At 37.2% G+C, this 25,030-nt stretch overlaps 1 protein-coding gene across 1 annotated transcript; it reads left to right on the forward strand.

The window, feature by feature from the left end:
• The first annotated feature begins 390 nt into the window (after positions 1-390).
• LOC145225358 (uncharacterized) lies at positions 391-15,425 on the forward strand. The gene is made up of 25 exons (XM_080092045.1): positions 391-564; positions 2,013-2,124; positions 2,676-2,775; positions 3,013-3,156; positions 3,299-3,416; positions 3,824-3,989; positions 4,222-4,348; positions 4,691-4,861; positions 4,937-4,971; positions 5,134-5,241; positions 5,808-5,921; positions 6,370-6,489; positions 7,208-7,312; positions 7,703-7,830; positions 8,169-8,315; positions 8,670-8,903; positions 10,669-10,968; positions 11,028-11,138; positions 11,553-11,690; positions 12,044-12,156; positions 12,508-12,715; positions 13,233-13,353; positions 13,729-13,886; positions 14,305-14,475; positions 15,082-15,425. The coding sequence occupies exons 1-25, from the start codon at positions 424-426 to the stop codon at positions 15,271-15,273; spliced, it is 3,582 nt and encodes a 1,193-aa protein (XP_079948171.1). The 5' UTR covers positions 391-423; the 3' UTR covers positions 15,274-15,425.
• Positions 15,426-25,030: the final 9,605 nt, after the last annotated feature.

Consider the following 25,030-nt stretch of genomic DNA (forward strand, 5'->3'; position numbering starts at 1 on the left):
GATGCGGAAATACGTGCCTTGAAAGAGTTCAAATATAGTTATATCTGTCCATCTTAGACTTCTTTTACCTGTGAAGTACAGTTAATCATCAAAATATCGATCTACAGTGCGCATGCAAAAAAAGATGAATGAAGAGTTGGCAGCTTTGGCAGTCATTTCATTAGCAAAATAACGCGTTAAAAAGGTCTGCTTAAATTTGTCACGTTACGGCTGTGAATTATTAGCGAAGCCAAAACTGTAGCGGAAAAGTGAAAAAAAATTAGGCGACAGTCTTGATACAGCATAAATTGTCGTGCTAAGTCAAACTGTACAAAACGCAGAACGTGTATATTGCCCAATGGATGTGCGGTATTTTAATATGCGGTAGTTACTTTTCCAGAAAATAGCAAATCGATTTGTGCTGATACCGTTTAGTTATTCAGCATGATCGGATTTCGTTGCTTGTTGTTGCGTTATGTTTTGCTTGTTTTGACCTTCTGCATAACTCTGAGCAAAGGGAAACACTTTCGTGGAGGAACGGTTTCTTGGCATCCAACCAAAAATTACGACGATCTCATACCGGAGGTAAACAAATTTACAATTAGTTATTGCATGAACTTAAACTTTAGTAACTGCAATCACTAGGAAAGTAAAAGTAATGGAGATTTAAAACGTATTTATTTAGTGTAGTCTTTGTGGTGTAATCAATAAATGAACAGGGAAATATCCAGATTAAGTTGGCCAATTTAATCTAAGCTGTTGGTATGATTTTGGCTACTTCGTGAACATTTACCAATTACGCAACGTAAATACAGTGTGTAAATCCATTATGACGTAATACAAAGCTCAACTCAGCAAAACTTCAGACGCTTCAGTGCTAATGCAGTGGTTGTTAACCGGGGTTCGATCGAACCCCAGGGGTGCGGCAACGCACAACCAGGGGTTCGACGATCCTTCGGAGGTTTTTGGGAGTACAATACAAATACTCGTTTTAGTCAAACTTTGGGGTTCTGTGGTCGCTAAAAAATTTATTTGCTAAATATCAAAACACTGGAAGGTTACACTAAGGTTTTGTCTTCTATTTTTGTGACGTAACAATAAGCATTGTGAGCGTTGTTCACAAGCAGCAAAACAACGAAATTTTGTTGGCACCAAAACTTATTACTTCACTTTTGTCATGTTAGTGCACAGTTGCTAAAAATAACAATGCTTCATTTCGATAAAAACTAAAAATTGCCCGAATTAAAGCAATCCTGAAACAAGTTGCTTGTATTATTATGTCAGAATTTAACAAAATGACAAAAAGTGATTGTTGCCACAATGTTTGGTCAAAAGCTAATTGTGACACACAAAACAAAATGGTTTAAAAATCCAGGATTCAACTTGTTGGGGTTCGACCAAAGGCTGAAGAATATCGTTGGGGTTTGGCCGTGATAAAAACGTTAAGAACCACTGTGCTAATGTAAGAATAAAAAGTTGCAACTGATTTTCGAGACGAAAAGTTGCGCAACTGAAGCTACATCATAATTTTTATCATGGCATAGATATAGTACAAGACGCGTTAGTTGAAAATGGAATATTGACAAAAAAAGTTAAATTTAAGTTTGCGAACCAAGTTTTTCCAAACATACGTGGGAAGTTCCTAATGGAAGTATACAACTATCGTATCTCACACTGAACGCATCTGTTACGTCACAAAACTGACATTTTGTTTCACCAAACTATATCACTTCTAAGCTAAATTGAAATGGGGATGTTCAACCATTCATATTTATGTAAATATATATTGAGCAAAAATATAACATGCAAAAAGTCGGACATAGTCTAGCGTTGATGTAATACAAGTAAATTTTAATTAAAAATAGGACATGTCCTCCAAAAAAACAAAAGACTTGCAGTAGGCCTACAGAATTTTTGTAACTGTCCTTTAATGTAACTCTAATTGAAAAGAGACACAGTTATGTAAGCTTAACACTGTATAAGTGTGTAAATATCAGACATTGAGACAGTTGGACTTATGTACTGTTTTGCAGATAAGTTTCGTGTTCCGACTAGGGTGGCAGTATTCCTTCTTCCATGGTAAAAGCCCAAACATAACAACACATTGGAGATGCACCCAGGGTTGTTCAATAGTTTTTGTTCAAGGTTAGAACTCAGAAAGTATGTTATTTTTTCCGATGTACTAATTTGGGGGTGGGTACTTCAATGATCAGTTCACAGGTAAATTGAACTGCATGCAGCATACTGTGACATTGTACACATTTTCTAAACACCAAACATTTACTTCATTGTAAAGTAAACCAAACTACATACCCTTTGAAAAAACAGCTGTCCATCATTCCGCAAACAATGTCTTTCTGCTGGTAAAATCCTTTGCAATACTGCACTAAATCTGTAATCTGTGGTAATGCAACTCTACTCCAAGCTCGGCGCATATAAGTAACTGCGTGATTGCTCATTTTCCGCGCTTGCTCTTTACGTCACAATGCTGAAACAATTACAGTCTTTAAGCCTGCAGTGAGCGCCATTTTGTTTGTCGAAACTGTTTGATAAAGGGGTCATTTTGTTTCTTAAACTGTATTAAAAAACGGTCTGGCCTATTTTTTCAATTACGTTTCCTATTTTTAGTTGTTATGTTATGTAATGTATTGATACTTTGCTATAAAATACCACAAAATCAAATGTTATATTGGCAGATTTTCAGCTGATGACAAACGACAGTCAGTCAGACTGGTTGTGGGGAGGTAACAATTTTGCGGTGCAAATGTACCAAAAAACATCAAATTTCGCCCTTCAGTAAGCTGTTAAAATTAAGTAATAACGATTACAATTTTACTTATAGATTACAGTATTGCAAAAACATATTTTTAAGTCCAAAAAGAATATTTTTTCAATTTTTCATTGAGTTCAACAAACAGGTAACTGATAAAGTCTAGAACTCTAGATAAACAAATGTGTTGGTCAAAATTTTTTACTATGATTTTATTTTCATCAAAATAAAGGTGTGAAATTTGATTACATTTGTTCTGTTAGGTATTCTGCCTTGGGCATGGAAAGTAATATGATTCTGCCAGGCAACCGACTTTGGGAAGTGGAAGTGGGTGGAAAAACTGGCATAAGATCAGACACAAACCTACCGAATTCGTCACCAGTTACAAATATGCTTCCAGTCATAACGTGAGATAGATCAATAAAATAACCAATTTCTATGCAAAATGTAATAACTTACCGTTTGATTAAACCGTTTTTGCAGTTTTTGTCATAAGTGACTGCAGGTTCCTATTTTTAGTTGTTGCTTTTTAACTGTATGTTGTTGTAGAATTAACAACGCAAACACCACCATTAAAATTCCGGTGACGGATATTGACCAAGACGTTATAAAATGTTTTTTCAAGAACGAAAGCACAGAGCTCCGTAACATCATTACTTTGGACCAGGTTGGCGAATGCATTTTGCAAACTTACATTTTTTTGAAAATTTTGTTTATTCTCGAAAAAATAGGCCATGTCCGATTGTCGCCTGTATTTAAGTCTCATTTTATAGATAACTTCTTAAAACATTTTATTTTCTTGACTTACTCTATAAATACCATATTTATGGCTAGCGCCCGTAGTCGGTCTTAGTTACATCGTTGTTATTTTGCATTTAAATGGACGGTAACCCCGAATATATTATTTGTTTTTAATAAGTGTAATAAGGTTTTACTGCAATTTATGCGCTGACAGTCAATTAAGACATCATATTGTGGCTTTTTTGAATATTTGTTTTTCACTTTTTATGATGTGTGACTAAAATAACGTTGTTTACTACAATATCGCACGCTCAAATTTGATCTTTTTGATAGGATGGTTGTATGCTGACCTTCGTTCGTCGTGAAACACCATTGGAAGGTTATTTAGCGATCGACCTTGTAATCAAGGACTTTCCCAAAACTACTATTAACCTTCACGGACTCAAACACATTACGACAGACTACATGAGCTTCATTCCTTTGCAGTTTTTTATACATTGTAAGTTAAGCAAACGTGTAAGCCTAAATCGTTTTCATAATTTTGATAAAATAACGGTTCAAATAATGTCTTCAAAAAACTAAACTTATACAACACAGTAAAAAACGTGATTTGCATCTGTTAAATCTTTGAAATTGTTTTGTCTTTAAATAGAAAATTCAATTTGACCTCTCGGATAAAATATATAACATATTTTTTAATTTGTTTGTAACAAGCACATTTACATTTGTAGTTGTCAATGTCGCTACACCGTCTTACACGGCTAGATTTACCCCTCGCAGTTACTTAAAACCAATGTATACGGCAAAAGTGAATTCAAAAGTGAAGATTGGACCAATTGCTGTCAACATGTCGACAGGGTGAGCGAAACACTTTTAAAGTGAAACTAATTACTCAAAGTTGATTTTTTTTAAATGCCTTTGTCAGCTTAAAGTGTATGGTGTCGACATGCTTTCATTGATCTAATAATCTGATTAGTTGTAAAAAAAAATGAGGTTTTCATTGTTTTTAAATCAGCCTATGGGTTTTGTTGGGCAATACAATTGTGGGAAATGTCTATTTCACAATTACAAATGACATCCTTAGTTCTCATAAGTGATCAAGACGCAAGACAATGTTTTACCAATCTGCCGGTCAACCCAAATTTGTGTGACTTCTACGGTTTTTATCGGTCGCGTAATTACAGTTTTAAACTCATCCAGGAAACCTGATTTACTGATACTCGGCCCCACCGGAATGATAGAAAAGATAAACAGACGATTGAAAAACGGAATGTACAACAAAACTGTAAAGTGGACACCAAAACCGAACCAAATTGGCTTACATGTGATTTGCGTTGCGGTTGTGAAGTTAAACGCATTATTGCATGTCAGGTTTGTCACCAAAAATTGATGATAAAATAAAATTATGACTCTTGCCTGATTATTAAGTTTGTTTTGCATATAAAGGGGGAATTTCTTGTGTACGAACGTACTTGTAAAAGGTAAGAATTTAAAAAAAAATTGTTATTATTTTTTCAGTAATAAAACTTTGATTTAGTTAAGTGATATTTGCTATTCTTGTCTCATTAACATGTAATGATAAATGCACTATGAAAATTCTTGAAAATTTTTACTTGGTTATCGTTAACATTTTCGCCGTTTAGATGTTTGTTTTCCAAACCCATGTCAAAACGGCGGGCATTGCGTGCCGACGAAAACGCGATTTCGGTGCGAATGCCCAATCAGCTTTACAGGAAAAAGATGCCAAAAAGGTAAATAACTGAGTTATCCTGGAGCAACAACCGTGAATTTCCAATTAGTGCGTCTGGTGATGCTTTAACTGATTGTGTCAGCAAGAACCAGAGGAAAAACCTTCCGGAACTGTGCTATGGTTTTAGATAAATCTCTTTTGCTGGTGAAATAAACAACATATTTGGATATGACAGATACCATCGGCGTGTCTAATGCAAGATTTTTGAGAAGTTTACTGTGTTCAACGCTATGCATTAAATCGTGACACCTGGTTGCTTTTTGGCATGTGTTGTTTGTTTCGAAATTCAGACTGCGGCCGTTTTTTTGACGTTTAGATATAAACACGCCTGCATGTAGGCCACGAAAACAAAATTACGCAACATTTGCGGGTTGCGAAACACCAGACCGGTTAAAGAATCCAAATTGCTTTTTACATTTATAACTATGCGTATTTTTATTTGTGTTTTTTTTAACTCACACCTCCCAAAAAAGTATTAAGGATCCACAGGAAAAATATTCTTTAACGTGGACATTAATCGTTTCTTATTCAACAAAATAGTTGATTTTCAGAAATATACTTTTACAGAGACGGTTGAATGTGAGAAAGATTCATGTTGGAACAGTGGATGGTGTGACTTAGGTGCGACATCGCCTGGCTGTGTTTGTGTCACCGGATTTCAAGGATTGCACTGCTATAATGGTGAGCAATAACAAGATTTGCCTCTTGTAAAACGGTATAATGTCGTTTCAAAAACAGAAAATTTGGCCTATAATTTGCTGCGTTTGCTATAGCATGGGCTGGCTTATTGGGCCATATAAGAAATTTAAAAGCAGACAGAAAATAAATGACCCATCTTAATGCCACTTACGATTCCTAATATGAGTCTTTAAACATTATGCTAAATGCTATACCTAAAGGCCAGCAAATATCAAAACTCACGGTCTATTCTATAGGCTACTCTACGCAAAATTCATTTAGCTGTATAAATTATCTAAAATGTTGAAATTTATTGTTTTTAAGATAAGACCATTATACCCTTAGTTTTAAGGGCCTTAAAAGTACAAGCGTTTCGTATTTTTCAATGTTCGGCAAACTGACTGTCACAATGAAAAGCAATTAGCCTAAGGCTGTTTCTGATTTTTTGCAGACAATGATGAATGCGCATCAGGAGCTTGTGCCGAAAACGCGATTTGCACAAACACTGTCGGATCATTCACATGCACATGCAAGCATGGATTCAAAGGAGAACCACTTCAACACTGCACAGGTTTTACTGTGTGACTTTTTACTTTTTTTTATTATAAGAAACGCTGCATAACAACTACAAATCAAATGGAGATACCAGATGAATAAAGTGTTCCTGCCAGGCATATTTCATACTGTCCCTTTGATCAAGCCGCAATTGTATTTGACTCTTACGACGTTTCAACGTCTCATTCGGGGCGTCTTCAATTGGACAGTTTATAGGATCCAGATGTTTGTAACCCGATTATAATCCCTTTTATTGCTCTCTAGACACTGAAGATGCTGTTTAGCGAAATTAATTTGTTTTTATAACACTGTCAACACTGATTTCAGCCTGGAAATAAACATTTCTCGAACTTCCGATTATAAACACTTTTTTTAGAACTGTTTTATTTCATTTTGAGTCCGTTAGTTTAAAAGTTAGGCTTAAAAGCTATTGGTAAAATATGTAATTAGTAATTCGTAGCAATAAATTTTAACTAGTGATCGGATTCAAATTTTTTTGTCAGTAGGTTTTATCACAAAAGTCATATTTTTCAGCCGGTTCTGTTACAAAAAGTCTATTGACAGTAACCAGTAATGCTAATCAGTTCGCTGATCTCACAAAATTTTGTGAGACGATTCTATAGAACCGGTGATGACCGGCTGAATCCCCCCACGGTTTTAACATTTAGCTGTGTTTACAGTTTAGCACAATTTGGAAAAGTGTTTAGATAACTATAACTTTTATAATGATGTAGGTTACTGTGAGGAGGAAACAATCACAACTGCAAACGGAACCTTTACTTTTCCTTCATCCTGGGTAAAGCTCCCTGCTTTATCGAAACAAGTCTGTCCTGACAGCAGTAAGTATGACCATGACTCATATATTTTTTTTGTTCTAATACCTATATTTAGTCCGTTTACATGGGCATATAAAAAGGGTTCTTTTGGAAGAGGACCGGCCGAAAAAGGTGGCCGTTTTTCGCCCAATTTTGTGGCCTGTTTGCATGGCCAATTTGAAGATGGCCTGGAAGCAGTGGTGGAATTAAAACTTTTTGTCAGTCGGCTCTATCAGAAAAGTCATATTTTTCAGCCGGTTCTGTTACAAAAAGTCTATTGACAGTTACTAGTGATGCTAACCGGTTCGCTGATCTCATAAAATTTTGTGAGACGTTTCCATTGAACCGATGCGAACCGGCTAAATCCCACCACTGTCTGGAAGTTATGTTACCCTGCCATAAAAACTTTTCTAGATCGTTCAATGGCTACTATAAGATGTGTGCAATACACGCAGAAGGACGGACAGACAAATTTCAAGTTCGATCCCAAATCGTTTCATCACTTGTCGTGTGACGTCACAATAGAAGGATTGGAAAACGAGGTAACCATAGGGGTAAATAAGGCCATCCAAGCTAATCACAACTAAATGGAGTTACACAACCCTTTTATTGATGTCTGATGCCTTATGTGTGTGTTTGTACTTGTTTCTACAAACCCAAACCTTTCAATCTCTTTTATTGAAACTCTGTTTCCCATCTTGCGGTAAGACGTATTGAGTTAGGCGACCACAGCAGAGTCAATTTTTATTGAACTTGTGTCGGTATCATTGGACTTGTTTCCATCAGATTCTATGTTTAGGTTATCGTATTTTTGAATTTTATTTAATGACATTCTTTCGTGACATTACACATCGCAGTTTCAAATTTTGATACTTTTTAGCTGCACTCCAACACCACAAGTAAGACTGTCGAAAAAGTTGTGAAAAATCTGGACATACTGACTTCAGCTGGAACGAATCGAAGTGACCATAAAAAGGCGACGAACATGCTTCAGCGAATCAGCAAGTTATCTGTCTCCACAAACATTGTGAGTGGAGGTTCATATATCGATATTTTGTAATATATTATACCCCCAATTACAGGGCAGGGATTACATTGATATGGACAAAAAGAGTTCGAAATTTAACCGACCGTACGTTAATTAGTTTGAATTCAGGTTTTTAGTTTTCCGCTTGTAGTTTACCTTGTCTGAATTTTTATCAAATAAAAAGACTTTTTATGTCTTTAGAAACGTCGCATTTTAAGTCTACATGTAACTTTGCAAAAAGTGATTCAGGAAAGGGGTTGTCTTTTTATTTGAGTTTTCTGGATGGTGTGTGTTGTACACAAACTAACATTATAAACAAAATTTCGTAATCCATTTTTTTTACAAATTTCGCAGGAGGTGTTGATAACCTTTGCCAACGTCGCCAGCAATATTATCGACAAGTTACCCGAAAGAAGTAGTGCCAAACAATCCAAAGCGGCAGCGAACCACGAAACTTCTTTTTCCGATCGAGCAACTTGGATTCAAAAAAACACTCTCATCACTTCTGTGTTGAATATTGGTCGAACAACTGAACTGGCGCGTAAAACAACGAGTATTCTGGTCGACACTGCTCGTATATCGGTAGAAGTAAGTTATCATTAGGGCAAATATTTTTTTACTTGTCAAAAAAAGTCAAAATTTTGTCAAAATTTTAGAATAGGTCAAAAATTGTCAAAATTGTTTTAAAAAAATTGTAAGTCAAATTTTTTTACAAAGTTAAAATTGTTTACAAACTCCATTGTCGTGGTGTTGCAGAGGTTGCACTGCCAGCAAACTATTCGTTTTACACCTTGTAGCCTACTTTATACTGTTGTAATTGGCCCATTGCCCCAATTATTGCGAATCATAAACCATCAAGTGAGTGAAATAATTAGGCTGATATGGCGTGATGCTCAGCAAACCTCAAAACGTGCAAAATTTTGGTAGGTCCCAAGTCATTTTACGGCAGCTGCAGGTTAGGTGCAGCTCTTGCTTCGGTTTTGCTTTAGATACTTCATGTGTCTTTCGTTTATACAAAAGTATTGAATAATTTTCGTTGTGTCTTAGCTGCAGTTTCTTGGCAGTGATTTTTAATTAGCGCATTCCCTTTTCAGAATAGGTTAGGTCTATGTTCAGATTTTTGCCCTTCTGTTAGACTTTTACACATTCTTTCGCTCTAGTTAGATTAGCCTAGCCATATTTTAACTTTTTGAACAATAATGCGTAATTTAACTATACATGAATTCTTCATAGATCAAAATTTAGTAAAAAAAAAGTTTTTTAAGGTCAAAATTTGTCAAAATATTTACAACAACGCTTCTTTTTGCAACGCTTCTGGTGGTTCGTTTATCGCCAAAATGGTCGTGCAAGTTTTCCTACACACAAAAACTCGGCATTTGCCATGAGCCTGGTGGTTAATGTTCAAACGAAACTTGATGGTTTAGCGGACTTTCAGTAAATCAGTAATCTAGACTGCACACTGATTGAGCGCAACGCATTTAGGTATTGTCAGCCTAGCGAAAATAAAACTGAACTTAACGGCAATATCAAAATGTAAATTTTAATTAAAAGTAATGGCTTGTATTTTTTGACTTCTATTGTGTTATAGGCTTGCTATTTCTCTAGCCATGCATTTAAACCTTTACAGTAAGACATGTGCAATTATCGTCAGGCATTAACAATCAACACTATTCATGTGCTGAAGTTGGAGTTTCCTTTTGCGTGCGTCATCAGACATCTTTACTGTCGTTTGTAGTGCAGTAAGGCTGATATATAAGTTTGACGAGACGCGAATCATCACAAAGAAGAAGGTGTCAAGGTGTGCTGGCACTTCGAGCATGATAAGAACATCCGCAATTAGATTGCTATCGCTAAACTCGTGTGTCACTGGAGTTAGGAAATCAGCACGACAAAACCTTCATGTCATTCCAAATATACATTTTTTACAACAACTTTTCGGCAATGACTCATATCGATCCAGTGATAAAGAAAGTTATTGCAAAATTGTTGCTACTAGGACCTTTCTAATCGGATTCAAATCAAATACCTTGTAGCAGAATAAAATGACAGGAAATCTTGGCCATATTCTAAAAAGGTCATTCAACTGGTGTGATGCTAAACAAAATGTATAGTTGTTGTTTTCATAAATCACAGTACGCCAGGCCCATTTGAAGCGCCATGACGAATCAGCCGACCATCAAGCATTCGCCACCATATGGCAGGGCGCTAGGCTAGAAAAATCTAGCTGTTACATGCAAAAACGGATGTTGTCTTATATGCAAAAACCAAATAAAGTTTTCATAATACATTTTTCATGTTTTTCTTCTTTAAAGGTTTTGTGTATTTTAACACATTGCATGTCTTTGTTACGCAGATATTGGACTTAGAACAAATCGACAAAATCGACGCTTCTCAACACGATGAAAACGCTACAGCGAATAACTCGATAACCATCTCCCCAAAAGTTTACACCGACGCAGCAAACGGCATTCAAACCAATCCGGTGTCTTTAACAATTCCCAAAAGTGTTTACAGACAAAAACGTCAGGTCACGTGCGACGAAAGTCAGCTTTGCGTCCACGAGTCCGCCACTAGGGGCGTTAGAGCGTCTCTTGTCGTTGACAAATCGGCATTGAAAGTTCAACATAGTTACACTGGTGAAAAACTGAATGAGGTGGGAGTGATATATGTTAGTTCCTTTTGTTGTTTTAAATATTGTATTGAAATTAAAAGGAAAAGACACAAGTCGTAGCGATTGAGTTATCATCAATAGACACGTCATCACTCCCTGATCCCATCACTCTGACATTTCGGAAAACGAAACGCGACAACCGCACCTCAAAAGTAAGTGCTGTTGACCATTGCCATCTAACAGCAGCTGGAAATACATACAAACTAGTGTCGATACGTTTATTTAACATATTTTTGGACTTTAAGCCAGGATTTAGTTCAACTAATAGAGCTACTAAGTTACATAAGAACTCACATCAAACAAAGTTTGGTAAATTCCGGTAGGTGGCGCAAAGAGTACTGACGGAAGTAAGTTGATATTACTTTTTGCTTTTAAATCTCATCCCAGCTTTAACCACCAGAAATTTCTTTTCCGTAATCGCTCTTGGCGCTCTCTATCGCTGTTTACCAAACTCGCCTGGCGTAAGTTTCAAGTATTTTCCAGCTCAAGTTATGGCTGATGTGCGTCACCTAGCGGCCTCGAGAGATAAACGACTTTATGGTAACGTTTCGTTTAAACCTTATCAGGATGAGCCGAAGTTCCGTTGCGTCTTCTGGGACGAATACAACTTGGCATGGTCGAGTCGGGGATGCGTGCTGCGATCATCCGATGAAAATGTGACCAAATGCGAGTGCAATCACATGACAACATTCGCCCTGCTGGTGGTATGTATGTTCGTTCATTAAGTTGAGTTTGAGTTGATTTTATTTTGCTCGGTAAAACAAATCGTTGCAGCACAATCGCGACAAAGCGTTCATCTTGTCGGAACACCTGCACTAAGCGTTTCAACGCGCCTTAAATTAGAGGGTTAAAATTGTGGATAGATGGTAAACGCGCTGGGGGTACAACGTTGTTGTTATAACCTTAAAACACAAATAATTTAGTTTCTATTCTTAACATGTGCATATTCTTGCTATCCGTGACTTCAATTGTGGATTTTCGCGTGAAAAATTTCATAAAAATTCTTGAACACATTTTTGCTTTTTCAGCCAACTGAAATTTGTTATTTTTTTAACAGAATATCGCAGACAATGCACCTAATGAAAAGATTCTGGGCATAGTGAGCAACATTGGTTGCATTCTCTCGTCCGTCTGCCTTGTTTTGACAATCATAATTCATCTTTCAATCAGGTAATACAACTGCAAGATATCTCAATTCATAAGGCAATGTTGTAATTGCGTTGCTATAACACAGACCCATTTAAGTCAATACACTGCGAGTCCAAGTCAAATTCGAGTCTCAGTGTGTAGGGCCCAGTGGAATATTTGCAAAGACATAACAAGGTTTAAGTCATTTGGAAAAACAAATCTTTCCGCTATTTATGGTGAATTAAAAGTGACAAAAAATGTTTTTTTTTTTACTAACAATGAGTGAATCGAATCTCTTGAGAACCTTGACGGGTGCTGTATTAATAATGTAATGTGCTGTATTAGTTTTGTGAGCCCAAATCCGAAATTAACGCTAAATCATCATTTTTGTAGTCAACTTCGAAACCGTCGTCCAACCCCAATCATGGTAAACCTGTGTAGCAATCTACTCATCACCTATCTTCTATTCTTCTTTGGCATCGAGCGGTCCGAGACAAAAATTGTGTGTCACATGATCTCTGTGACGCTCCACTGGTCACTGTTGTCGGCCTGGTGCTGGATGGCAGTTTATAACTACTCCATGTATTTGGCTTTTGTCAAGGTAAACTCCTTAACGAAGATCAAATCATAATACGCCAGGCCTATTGAAGGTGCTTCACCGAATTAAGCCGGTGTTCCAAGCATCACCATATGTGAGACCTGCTTGATTCGATATAACGCCCTCAATAGGCCTAGTGTACTATGATATATCGATGAGTATGTCGTAATCGCTGGTCTGTAATGACGTTTCAGGGCTGTTCCAAGTATGAATGTATTTATCTCAACGAAGATAATTTGAATTTAGAGTTTTAAAACTCGCCAATCAGTGCCTTTATAATTCGACGTATTTTCTAACAAGTCTGCTGCTCAATTCTGTATTATTACCTTTTTGATTTGTTTCTTTCTAATCAGTGGAAATGCATTTGCATAGAGCCTATCACTATTGCTTTATTCGACTATATTTTTTCCTACTCCTATCCGATTACCTGGCTAAAGCGTATTTTCGTAATGATGGCAACAACAGCGTTGGTTAAAACCACTGCAACAAAATTGATTGCTTTACTGTTCTTAAACTGCAGGTTTTTGATTACGTCCGCAAACACTTCTGGCTAACCGTTTCGCTGTTTGCATACGGGCTGCCCACTCTGATCGTAGCGGTTTCTGTCGGATATTTCATGTTTCATATCGACCAAAACTCAGGTATCTAAACATTCTCTTGACTCAGATCGCAACCAATTTAAATTTTGATAACTTGACAGGACATACGTGTGTGTTGCATCCAAATTGTAGAAAAGTTATTACAGTTTTGTAATGAAAGGGTTGGCATTCCTGCCCTAATCTACACCATGTTATGTTCGCATTCAAATTTCATACATTAAAAATATCTTTATGTATATCTGGGATTGTCAAAATTTGGTCATTACAAATCTTTTTTACTTGTGATGATGTATAAGTTTTAGTCGCTATATTAAATAAACGCATAACTTACAGTAAAAAATGTGGTATATGCTGAATATATTTGACTTGACATACGTAAAAATCGCAAATTAAATGTGTGTGTTTTTTTTCACTAAGCGGAAGAGACTGAAACCTCGTACCGAATGATTGACATGTGCTGGCTTCGTGGTGACGCATTGTATTACACGTTCCTGGTCCCAGTGGGAATTTTGCTTTTTTACAATCTTGTTGTCTACTTCTTGGTCCTGCGGAAGATTACTTGGAAACGCACTGAGGTATGTGAAAGTACCGGAAATAATCAATTAATTATAAACCGCAAGCTCGTGGTAGTTCTTGGCCTGCGTTAGCCTAAAGGTGGGCATACAGTGGTATACGAAAATGCAAAATGTTATGACATTTTTCATGCAGCATATTTTTGTAAATTCGGTGAATTTTATACACATAATCTGTTTCGTCACTTCTTAACAGAAAAACAAACATGGCCGATGATCAGACCAAACTTATACTATATGGCGTTTGTTTTTCAGTTGGTTCTTTTTCACTATTTGAACATATTTCCTCCATAGGTAGTAAAACAGTACATTCAGTTTTCTATTTTTTTAGTTGTTTGCACTAGAATTTACAACAGCGGTTATCGTTTGTCAAGCAAAAGTTTGCACTTCTTACAGTCACATCATAATTGTTACAATTTAGATTCAGTCAACAATAAAGAAAACCAGTATGACTCATGAACTTGTGTTGGGGATATCACTTGCTGCTTGCTTGGGTCTACCCTGGATTTTCGGTTACTTCATGCTCATTTCAACTGACTATTATTTCCACATGATCATGTCATGGCTTTTTACAGGATTCAACGCTTTCCAGGTGAAATGTATTCCTAAGTATACAATTATTGCTGAAGTAATATGACAATACGGATTTTTTTATTCCGTTATACATATATAACTTAGAGGTCGTTTAGTCAATGTCATTTAGTTCTTCTATCCGACTGGTCAGCTTACCTTAAATTATGAAACAAACGAGTTTTGTCAAATCATGTAGAAACATATACTCTCACCAATTTTGAATAGCCATATCCCAGAATTACAAGATGGCCTGAAATTGGGACCCTAATCCAGCCCGAACCCGAAAGTACAAGTCAAAAACTCCACCCGAACGCGAAATTTTGTTGAAATATAACCCAAATTAGAACCAAAAGGTGAAAGGTAAATCTACAACGCAAATTTAGTTCATTTTAAAGTCAAGCCCGAATTCTGTCCGTTTTATTACAAAGCCTGGCTCGACTTACAACTTTCGCTATCAAGTTAAACATTATTATATGTACCAGCCGAATTAAAAATTTAACACGTTTGGGGAAACTCCCAAAAACTGGAATCCAGGTCTTGTGACCTTGTATGAATTTATGCGTAATTGGATTATGTGGCGGAATATCACACTTTTAATTAAAGATAAATTGTTTGATTTTCTCAGGGCTTTTCAATTTTCATCATCAGCTGCGTACGACAGCATCACGTACGAAAACTTTGGGTGAGATACCTGATGCGATCCAAGATATATAGGAACATTACGCACAAAACACCAGAGCAGGGAACTCCAAACATGAGCAGCAAAGCATCCCCTACTATCTCGTCTCGTTTGACCACACGCCGTAACTTTAAATAACTGACCGATTGGAACTTTCTTCTGTGAATATGTCTGAATTACTTTGTATGATTCATGATGTTGTATATGTAAATAGTTTCTTGTGTGTGTGTGTGTTAAAAGAAACTGATGGCGCCAAAGGCACTTGTGCGGAAATGTGTTAATAAACTTGGACGGAAAGAGAAAGTGTTGTTGCAAATTGACCAGTTTATTTTTTCATGAAATATTTTAATACCTTTGTTCTTCTATTTTATATTCTCTATTTTAAGACATTTAAACAAGGATACGCTATGTTTTGAATTGAAGTTAAAAGTAGGCCTACCACACGTCCTCTTTTTGGAGGACATGTTCTCCTTTTAAACAAAAACAAGTTGTCCTCCGAGGACAGTGCCCAAATGTCCTCCTTCTAAAAGAATTTCTGATTTATCAAATACATTTGTGACAATTATGCCTTTGAAAACAGCTAAATATACATTTTCAGCTTATTTTTTAAAGAATGCAGGTGATTTTTTTTGAAAAAACAAGTTTATTTTAGTGTTGTGACAAACGTTAAACTCCAATTTCTGAGGCTTTTATTTTTTTGGGTTCCTTAAAGTATTTTTTCATGTTCTTTTCAACAATGTTTGAGGGATGGAAATATGGTAGGCCTATTAAAAGCACAGTAAACAACATTTAACACACAAATAAGTACATTTTCAAATGCTGTTATTACGCGTCCGTACACAAAACAACACTATAACGCAAACCCAATGAAAAGTCGAAATTCTTAAAAGGCTTGAAAGTGGTATAACCATTTAAACAGAAGTTTTCTACGTTAAATTATTATCCTTTATACCAATTTAGCTGCTTTTTCATTACAGTATTTTTCTTTAAGATTTATAATCTAAAATAGCTAAACCTTTGATAGTCTACATTTAATAAATATACGTTGAGAGTTTCCGCCGATCGAAAAGGCAAAATATGTCACAAGCTATCGAGAGTGAAGATTTATTTATGTTTTGCATTTTTTGAATACCTAACTCTAATCTTTCATGGAGGCAAACGAAAAAGAAAGGAAACTCTGACTAAAAGATAACTTACATTTGAAAGATTGTTGTGATCCAGTATCTTATAAGTCACAGTCAAGACATGAAACACATATATTACTTAAGCGTACAAACATCTTTCCAAATGATTTGAGCCACTTTTAAACAAAAATGTTGGTCCAAATCTCTTAAAATTGTCCAAAATGTAGCCAAATTACCGCATAAGTATAAACAAACACAATAAGTCGTGACTGCAGGAGAGCAAAATCTTGTACAAAAACAGAAGAAATCGGGATTGCAATTTGTCAAGCGATTTGTCCCAAATAAGCGGAATGCATTTAAAATGCAAGCAGCGGTTTAAGATCCACTAAACCCGATTAACCGTTTGTTTTCGATTTCCCGACTTGCGATAAACCGGTTTTGTCTGTATTGTAGTTATTGCTAATTTTACAACATAACTAGGCGTTTTTCATCTTAAGTGGGTGGTGCTGGGAGTCCATGCTGTTCTACAGGAAACTCGTTGACAGCGCGATAGCAAACACTGGATCTTCTGCCAAGACAAAACACAGGATCTTCTGCCAAGACTCGAATGAAAATAGCAAGCTCGCCAGGCGGACCAACATGTTCGCCTCGATAAGTACTACAAACATGTGACGCGATTGCGATTGCGGCATCGCGAAAATGAATGATATCATAACATCAGAGGTTATACAAAACGCCGCAGCCAGAACCGAACGTCGTAGGAGGCACCGTATTCGCGTTGCGTGTTATTTCCAGTTATGTGTGAACGAAGCGGATAGGTGAAGAGGAAAAGCAGGGAGATTTCGCCAAGTAAAAACACCGCGTTGGCAACGTAAACACCCCAAACCGTAGACTGTTCTTTTCGTGAAACGCAGCCTTTGAACGACTCCGTGTAATTGACAGGAATAATGTACAGGAGTATTGCGAACACATTGCCGGGACCAATAAGAAGCAATGTGCTCCAGTTGATATATCGAATCCATGGTCGATCAATACAACCCATTACAGGGTGTTGGTACAGCGCTCGTTGTCGAAACCACATAAAGACGTAAACAGTGATAACTGTAAAGACGTAAGCGGCAGTTGTCACATCCACAAAAAGCTCACAAACACCTGGTGTACTGACAGGGTAGCCGACGTTGAAAACAACCTGGTCCGCAAATAACTTAATGTAGCAAGAAAAGGTAGCGATTACGGCCGCGGTGTAAACAGCTCCGGCGTTTACGTGTAGTGGATTGTTTGCGTTTTCAGTTTTCCATTTTCCGGTACGCATTCCATGTAACACAAGCCCAACGCCCAGCCAAGTGACTGATAGTAGAGCAAGCATGTTGAATACTTCTGCTATAAGCCATTGAGGTTGCGTAAAGCGGCTTGTGCTGTTTGTAAAGTTGTCCATCACCAATTTGTGAGCACAAATCAGTATCTAAAATCCTACCTTATAGTAATGTAGGCCTATATCTGCCGAAAGTTCCAAGTAACGTTGCAGTAGAAAAAAACTACAGCAGAATATAAATAGGTATTGACATTTCTGTATGGCATTCTTTAAGGTTTAATCGCACGATTTACAGTTATTTTAAGAGGACCATTTAGCCTTTTAATACCGAGAATTGCAAAGGTAAACTGGCAAAGACGGCTGACAAAAACTGACTCAAAAAGTTAATTTTACTTATACTTAAAAATTGATTTACTGCATTCTAAACTTAATTCAAACTTTGTAACAGTTAAAAAAATCAACAGAAAAAAATCTGCTACGAGCTAGACGCCACCTCATTACTTTGCTTGGCAACTGCAAATTTCACCTTATGACGGGCGACAGTTGCTATCCGCCTTTTTCCTTTAAAATGTTGCCAGCACACGTTAGCAGTCAACCTTTACTTCACCTGCAAAAACGATAATATTCTTGGTTTAGACCAGTGGTTCCCAACCTTTCGTGGACCGTGGCCCCCTAAAAGTAACTTTTGGGCTTCATGGCCCCCCTCAAGTAACCCTACAGGACCTGTGGCCCCCCTAAAAATGTAAATGGCAATCTCGTGTTGAAATTTGGTACTAATTTCGGCTTTAAACAGGTTCAGTAGCGTAAATAAGAATCTGTAATTGTAAAAAACCTCACTATAGACAAATAGTATGTGAAATAGTCGATTAAATTGGGGAATAATGTTAAAAAGAAAATGGTTTTTAGTGGGTGTTTCTGGTGAATCTACACCCGTGGCTCCCCGGACCACAGCTCGTGGCCCCCTTGGGGGGCCAAGGGCCCTGGTTGGGAACCACTGGTTTAGACGTTTCGCTGTTGTCATCATCCGTGCGAGACAATTGCGAAAGTCTCTGTCTTTTCCTTTTAGTCGGCACCAGGAAAACGACAATATTCGACGCTAATGCTACGGAATGCTACATCAACAGCAATATAAAAGCATTTGCTTAAAGGTTTTTAACTAAATGTGAAAAAGACGAACTGTCTTCTTTGCAATTTTATTTCACTAATTTGAAAGCGAGAAATTTCCATCGGGTATAAACAAGTTCGTATGATGTAGTAGTTCCATAAAAACGTCTATGCGAATCTGTCCGCTGTTTAATATAATTAGTAAATAGTAACTAACACTTAAAACTGTTATTCTATAGCAGCGGTTCCCAAACTGGGGTCCGCGGTCCCTTAGGGGTCCGTGAGGCAATTTTGGGGGGACCGCGAAGCGGTTGAAGTAATTCTGTAATCTTTTTTGGCGTCGGTTTGTGCCACTAAATAAGTTTAAAATCAAAGTAGAATTGAGAATCGACTGTCTCTATTGCTAAACAATGGCCTTTATTGAATGACAACTATCAAAAATGCAATTGTTCGCGCACAATCGTAATGTTTTTTGTCCTGTTTGTGATGTCACATGCTGTCTTTGAATGATTGTTATGCGCAATTTTGCATAACTGGCTAAAATTCCGCAATCAACTTTCGTTTTTATGAAATACACATTTAGGCTTAAGGACCGCGAGCCCTCGAAATAATGGCAAAGGGGCCGTTTTGAAAAAAATATGAAAAAGTTTGGGAACCACTGTTCTAATGTCATTACACACAGTGGTATGATTTAAATTTTTTGTCAGCCGGTTCTTACACAGAAGTCATATTTTTCAGCCGGTTTTGTTACAAAAAGTCCAACAGTTACAGTAATGCTAACCGGTTCGCTGATCTCATACAATTTCGTGGGCGGTTCCATAGAACCGGTGCGAACCGGTTGAATCCCACCACTGGTTTTAGGTACACAAGACACAGCAGATGAGTAGATTCACTATAAACCGAATTGCCAGTGATCTAAGACTTTTAGACAAAAACCATTGTCATCATCATTAAAATAATGCACATGCAAAACAGTTTCGGGTTAAGCAACCGAAATTCTGGTTATGCATTGAAGCGTTGAACAACGTCGTCGAACATATACAGCAGAGCCTAAAAAACTGTGAGTGCAAGCAATAGATTTTAGTTTAGATGAGTTGTATGTTGCTGCCTAAAATTTTGCGTTTTCATTAAAAGAAAATTGACCTAACCTAAATTCGACACTAGTGGCAGTTATTACCCATTAACTTTTATGTGCACAGCAAAAACAATCAACATCGGCAAACCATAAGAATGGCGTTATAAAAGGAAACACTACATGTAAGATTTCTTGCCTCCAGTTATGTACGTGTGCCGGGAATATCGTTCTAGCATTGCTATTGACGCAACAACGACTTTGTGACGTCAAATCCATTGTGGTACAATTACCTTGTACGAGACGGCATGATTCTGCTCTTCCTTCTGTCTGAATAAGGAAGTTTACTGATAATATGCAAACTGTCAACGAGTGTAGCTGTTTAAAGACTTGAGTTACTGCGAATACAAGTTGGACCTGCATACGTTGTGTTGTGCATTATACTGTCGCAACCCGGTTTATTTACAGTGGGCGAAATTCAATTGGCCATTAACCTGCGTATCTGCGCGACAAAGTGGCTCGGCTGCATTGAACGCCGGTATAATTTAATGTAATGGCCTATGTGTATGTAGAGTCGATTTATTTTACTGATCGCAAACTATTACTGTTTATCGTCAACCTGTGATTGCATACGTAATCGAAAAGCTTGGACCGATCAAAGTTTGGTATGTGGTTTCTTACTGTACATATGTTTGTCTCACGTATGGTGTCGCTGGTGCTCGTTTCGATTTTTAGTTGTGGCGTTTCTTTGCAGTAAACCAGGTTTATTGCGCGCGTCCTTCAACCTTGATTCAATAAAAATATGTTGCTCGCACTGGCAATTTTTCCAGGCTCTGCACTGAAGGTGCCACGCTACACTACACTTTGTCTTGTAAACATTGTTTTCGAATAGTTCTGAATTGATAAGATTGAAAGTGATTGTCACCAAAACTTCATTGAACTTAATTAGGTTAAGTTGTCAAACAAAACAGAGAACCAACAAACACGTACCCTTCCATGGTTTGCGGAAACATCATCACCGATTAAGTATATACCCCACAACACATGTTTGATTTCTTATCTACCTAAAAATCTAAATTTGATACTGATGCATCTGATGCTAGTAACTTAACACACAATAATAAACTCATGCTTGCAATCACTTGTCAACCAAAATTTGTCACAAATACGGCAATATGACGTCACACTGCCTTTACCTAATAATCGGTTTCATGGTAACTTTCAACTTTTTGAGCATTGTTCGTCAAAAGCGAAATGAAAACCGGTTGTGCATATGCACTGACAAAATGGCAAATTTATATCCGTATTGGAAAAAATGTGGCAACGAGGAGGGAATTTTTATTCCTGTATCTACCGTGGGGTTAGAGAAAGAGAGGTAAGAGATGGAAAAATGTGTATTATTGGTTATTGCAAGTTTTTATCTGCAACTGTGCTTTTTACAGGTGTCGTGACCTTAGAGTTTGGTCACTTTCGATGCAGGTAATAATGATTTAATGTCATAACTACTGCTTGATTGACCTAGCACATAAAACCTTTAGGCCTACCCACAAGTTATTGTTTTTAAATTAATATTATTCATACTAGTACAGCTTGTAGAAAAAACAAACAAACTAACCGATGTATTTCCACAAACAGGATCGTGGATCAGATGTAAATCGAATTTTCAACTTTTCTGTTTCGCTAAACTCCTCTATAGGTATGTTGTCTCATGAAGATTTACGACTTACTTCGTGGTATGCCAAAACTTAATGTTTCACTTTGTTACGTAGAAACCAATTTGGAGAATTCCAAAAACGCAGTTGGGCGTCGTCCTTTATCATCTTCTAAAAAGAAAATCATAAAAGGTGCAATACAAATATAATAATATTCTCAAACAATAGCATCAGATCCCGATTTTAACAATAAAAAATAATTCAATGCAAAAATATTTTGTTTTTAACAGGTGCCATCATAGCGAGTCATCATCTTGGATGCTGGTTCTTAAGACAGACAGTTGACAACAGATATATAAAGTTGCCTCCGAGAGATGTCGTGCTGTTCCAAACAGGGCGTCCAATTCACCCGCTTTCAGCTCACATTGAATCCGGCTTTTACGGGAAAGATATTGCAGCAGTTTGGAAAATTGTTTTGGCAGCTCGAACCTCTTCCACTGTAAAACCGGATTGGGTGAAAAATATGTGTTCAATTCTCTTAAAAGACAGGGGATGGACGCAGGTCAATTACTTACTTCGTAGCAATGCAAAGCAGTTTAAAAATGACTCCACAATTGTTACTGTAAGGGATTCGACTACCCAAACCCCGGCATTGAAACCACAAAGGCGTTACCTTCAACAAAGTGAAGAAGTTACTGCTATACCCTTACCAAGCGAACCGTATCGAAGGGTTCTAAGGTGGCCTGATCCCTGGAAGCCATACGCTGCTACGACTAAAACATCCACCAGCTTGAGAACAGAAATACAATGTGTTCCAGAATGCCCTGTGCACAACCAATCTACAATCACTGATCCAGAAGCATTAAGAGGGGCAACCCTAGTATCATGGGGCACAACACACTTGCCTGATAATGGTCAAACTAACAGAGCGTCACTCATGCACCGTGATCAAGGGATATCTTTAAATTCTGCTGTGATTTCGTCTGATGTTGACCTTGCAAGGAAATCAAACATAAACAGATTCCATTATGGTCCACGTTCGGTCTTACCATTTGTATATAATGAGGTTGAAGATAATGGCACAATGCGGAATTCCAGCACCCAAACTCCGCCACCAAAACCACCCAGAAGAGAGCTATTTGCACAAAAATTAGAAACTACAGAGGTTTTTGTTTTTGCAGCGACTCCTCCTGCCAGTCGGCCAGTCATGCCTCGACCTCATAGATGGAAAAAAAGATTGGATAGTCGAGATAAATCAAGAATAGAAATCACCGATCAAGCGACAAAACAAAACACGGCAGTAAATCAAATATCACATGCTGATACTACTGGAAAACTGGAATCTAACAATGGTTTGAAGCAATCGACAACAGAAAAAGAAGAATTGCCAACAGAGGTGCAAAACGAGGATCAATCGAGTGGGCCCGTTGTACAACAGACGTTTATAGATTCCAAACCAACTGTTTCTCTAGAAGATAAAGTCCTTGCTATTGAGCAAACAGACGAGAAACCCACAAAAAATGTAAAAAAAGAGTCGAGCGGCAAAGACGAGAAAAAATCTCTAATTCAATCAATGGACGTTGCTTCGGTGCAAGCTCCAAATGACACACTGAACGATGTTTCAGACAGTAAAAAGCCTAAACGTAAAAAACGAAAGCGATTTAAGATTAATTGTTGTGTATCGTAAACGGATTCAACGGACATTGTTCGTCAGAAGCTGCCTTGACGAGTTACAATGCTCTGACCCGAGTCAACTAAATTTCCGGCAAGCACCACAATTTCCAAACAAGGAAAACAATGTTTCTTATTGTCATAATACTATTTCACCATTGCTCTTTTGTGCCTTTTTTTCCTTTTTTCATCATTGTTTATCGTATATATTCGTATCGTAATAAAAAATACAAATAGGCTTTATGTAGAAATTATCGGTAATATTTGACTGAGATCCGGAATATGCGCAGTATTTACTCGCATCCAATTCGAATATCTTGTAAGTCTTGTTGCTGGATATGTCATTTGTAATGCTAAGTAACTTGGAAACATACATGTAATGTCAAAACAGATAATTTGGCAACAGTGCTGTGGAATCATTATCTTTTGAGAGTTGACGGTAATACTTACGTAAGGTATTGATATTTTAGGTTAAGAGTAGTTGTTTTTTAAGGTGAATAAAATAAGCTGATAGAAAATGCTATGGCATCTTGTTACTTTGGGACAAGGACGTAACAAAATTGAAAGTTCGTTTCTGGTTCAGTCATCGATTAAAGCAGATGTGAAAACGAAAGGGGATACGGTTATGCAATATGCAACAAATTCGACCAACTTCAACATTTTCAATAGGAAAAAAAGAGTATATGCTCGTTGTGATAGCAGTAGGTATGTTTTAACAAACGTCCTGATGCATTTTGTGAATTAACAACAAGCTAACATACAGGCAAAAGGTAATGACTTACTGTTGATGAAACTAATTAGTGCAGAGCAGTGTTAGGATCTTGACATTAATTAATAACTTTGTTTGTTATTAAAGGGCGATTTCTGGTTTTGAAAGGCAGTAATAGACAATTGGTCTTGAACAACTCATTTTGGGGCTGTTTGTCATTAGGTCAGGTCCAGCATTTAGCTATAGTTAAATGTACTCGAAAAATAAAATCCTGGCACAGCGTTTAAAGTCAGGCCCAGATCATGCCCGTTTTTTTTAAAAGAAACCTAAGCCTGAACCGGGGCCGACTTAGAACTCTGAGTCAGTGCCTGTCAATTTATTATTTACGGCTTACATACGAAAGTTCTGCGAGTCGATATGTTACAGATCATATTGGAAGTTAGGCACTAACTATAAGCACGGTTAATTTATTGCAGATTTATAAGTCTGTTTAAAACAGTGGTTCTTAACCTTTTTGTAGTCACGGACCCCTTTTCTGAATTTTGTAAGTCTGCGGACCCCCAACGCAATTTACGATAGGTCTTTTATGTTTCACGCTTCTTACATTATACCCTGTCATGCTTTTGAAGCATTTAAATCCGCCTTCACAGTCCTTTAAATTCAATGACGTTTCTGTATTGTAGTGGCCAACGCACCTAATTGATAGTATTTATGGTATATATAACTTCACAAATCACGTCCTATAAAGTCTATTGTCCATTTGTGTTATGATGTCACAATAGGGAAGACAATCACAAAAAGTAATTGTTCTTGGCATAATTAAGGTGTAATAAACAGCTTGCACTCATATGCAGAATTGTAAAAACGGTTGAGATGCTTAAAAATATTCTTCTGTTGGTTAATGATACTTATAATATTTCTCTCCGTGGACCCCCTGAAACCATCTCATGGACCCCTTGGGGGTCCACGGACCCCAGGTTAAGAACCACTGGTTTAAAACAACAAGTGTTCTAAAACGCTGAAAACCTTATAATGAATGGAACCTTTAAAACACCTTTCTTCACCACAGAAGAAGCAAACACCACTTCTGATGAGTTTGGATCCCGTCTTTACGAGAGAATCATGATTCCACCTCTGCTACTCGCATCTCTCTATCTTTGTTCATGTTCTTTGGTTTATCAACATCGAGGAAATGAAAGGACAGATGTACTAAAACTAACCAACCGTCGTGTATCAATGGCAGCCGTGTTC

This window comes from Phallusia mammillata, chromosome 4 (genome assembly GCF_965637545.1).
Source record: "Phallusia mammillata chromosome 4, kaPhaMamm4.hap1.1, whole genome shotgun sequence".
Lineage (NCBI taxonomy): Eukaryota > Metazoa > Chordata > Ascidiacea > Phlebobranchia > Ascidiidae > Phallusia > Phallusia mammillata.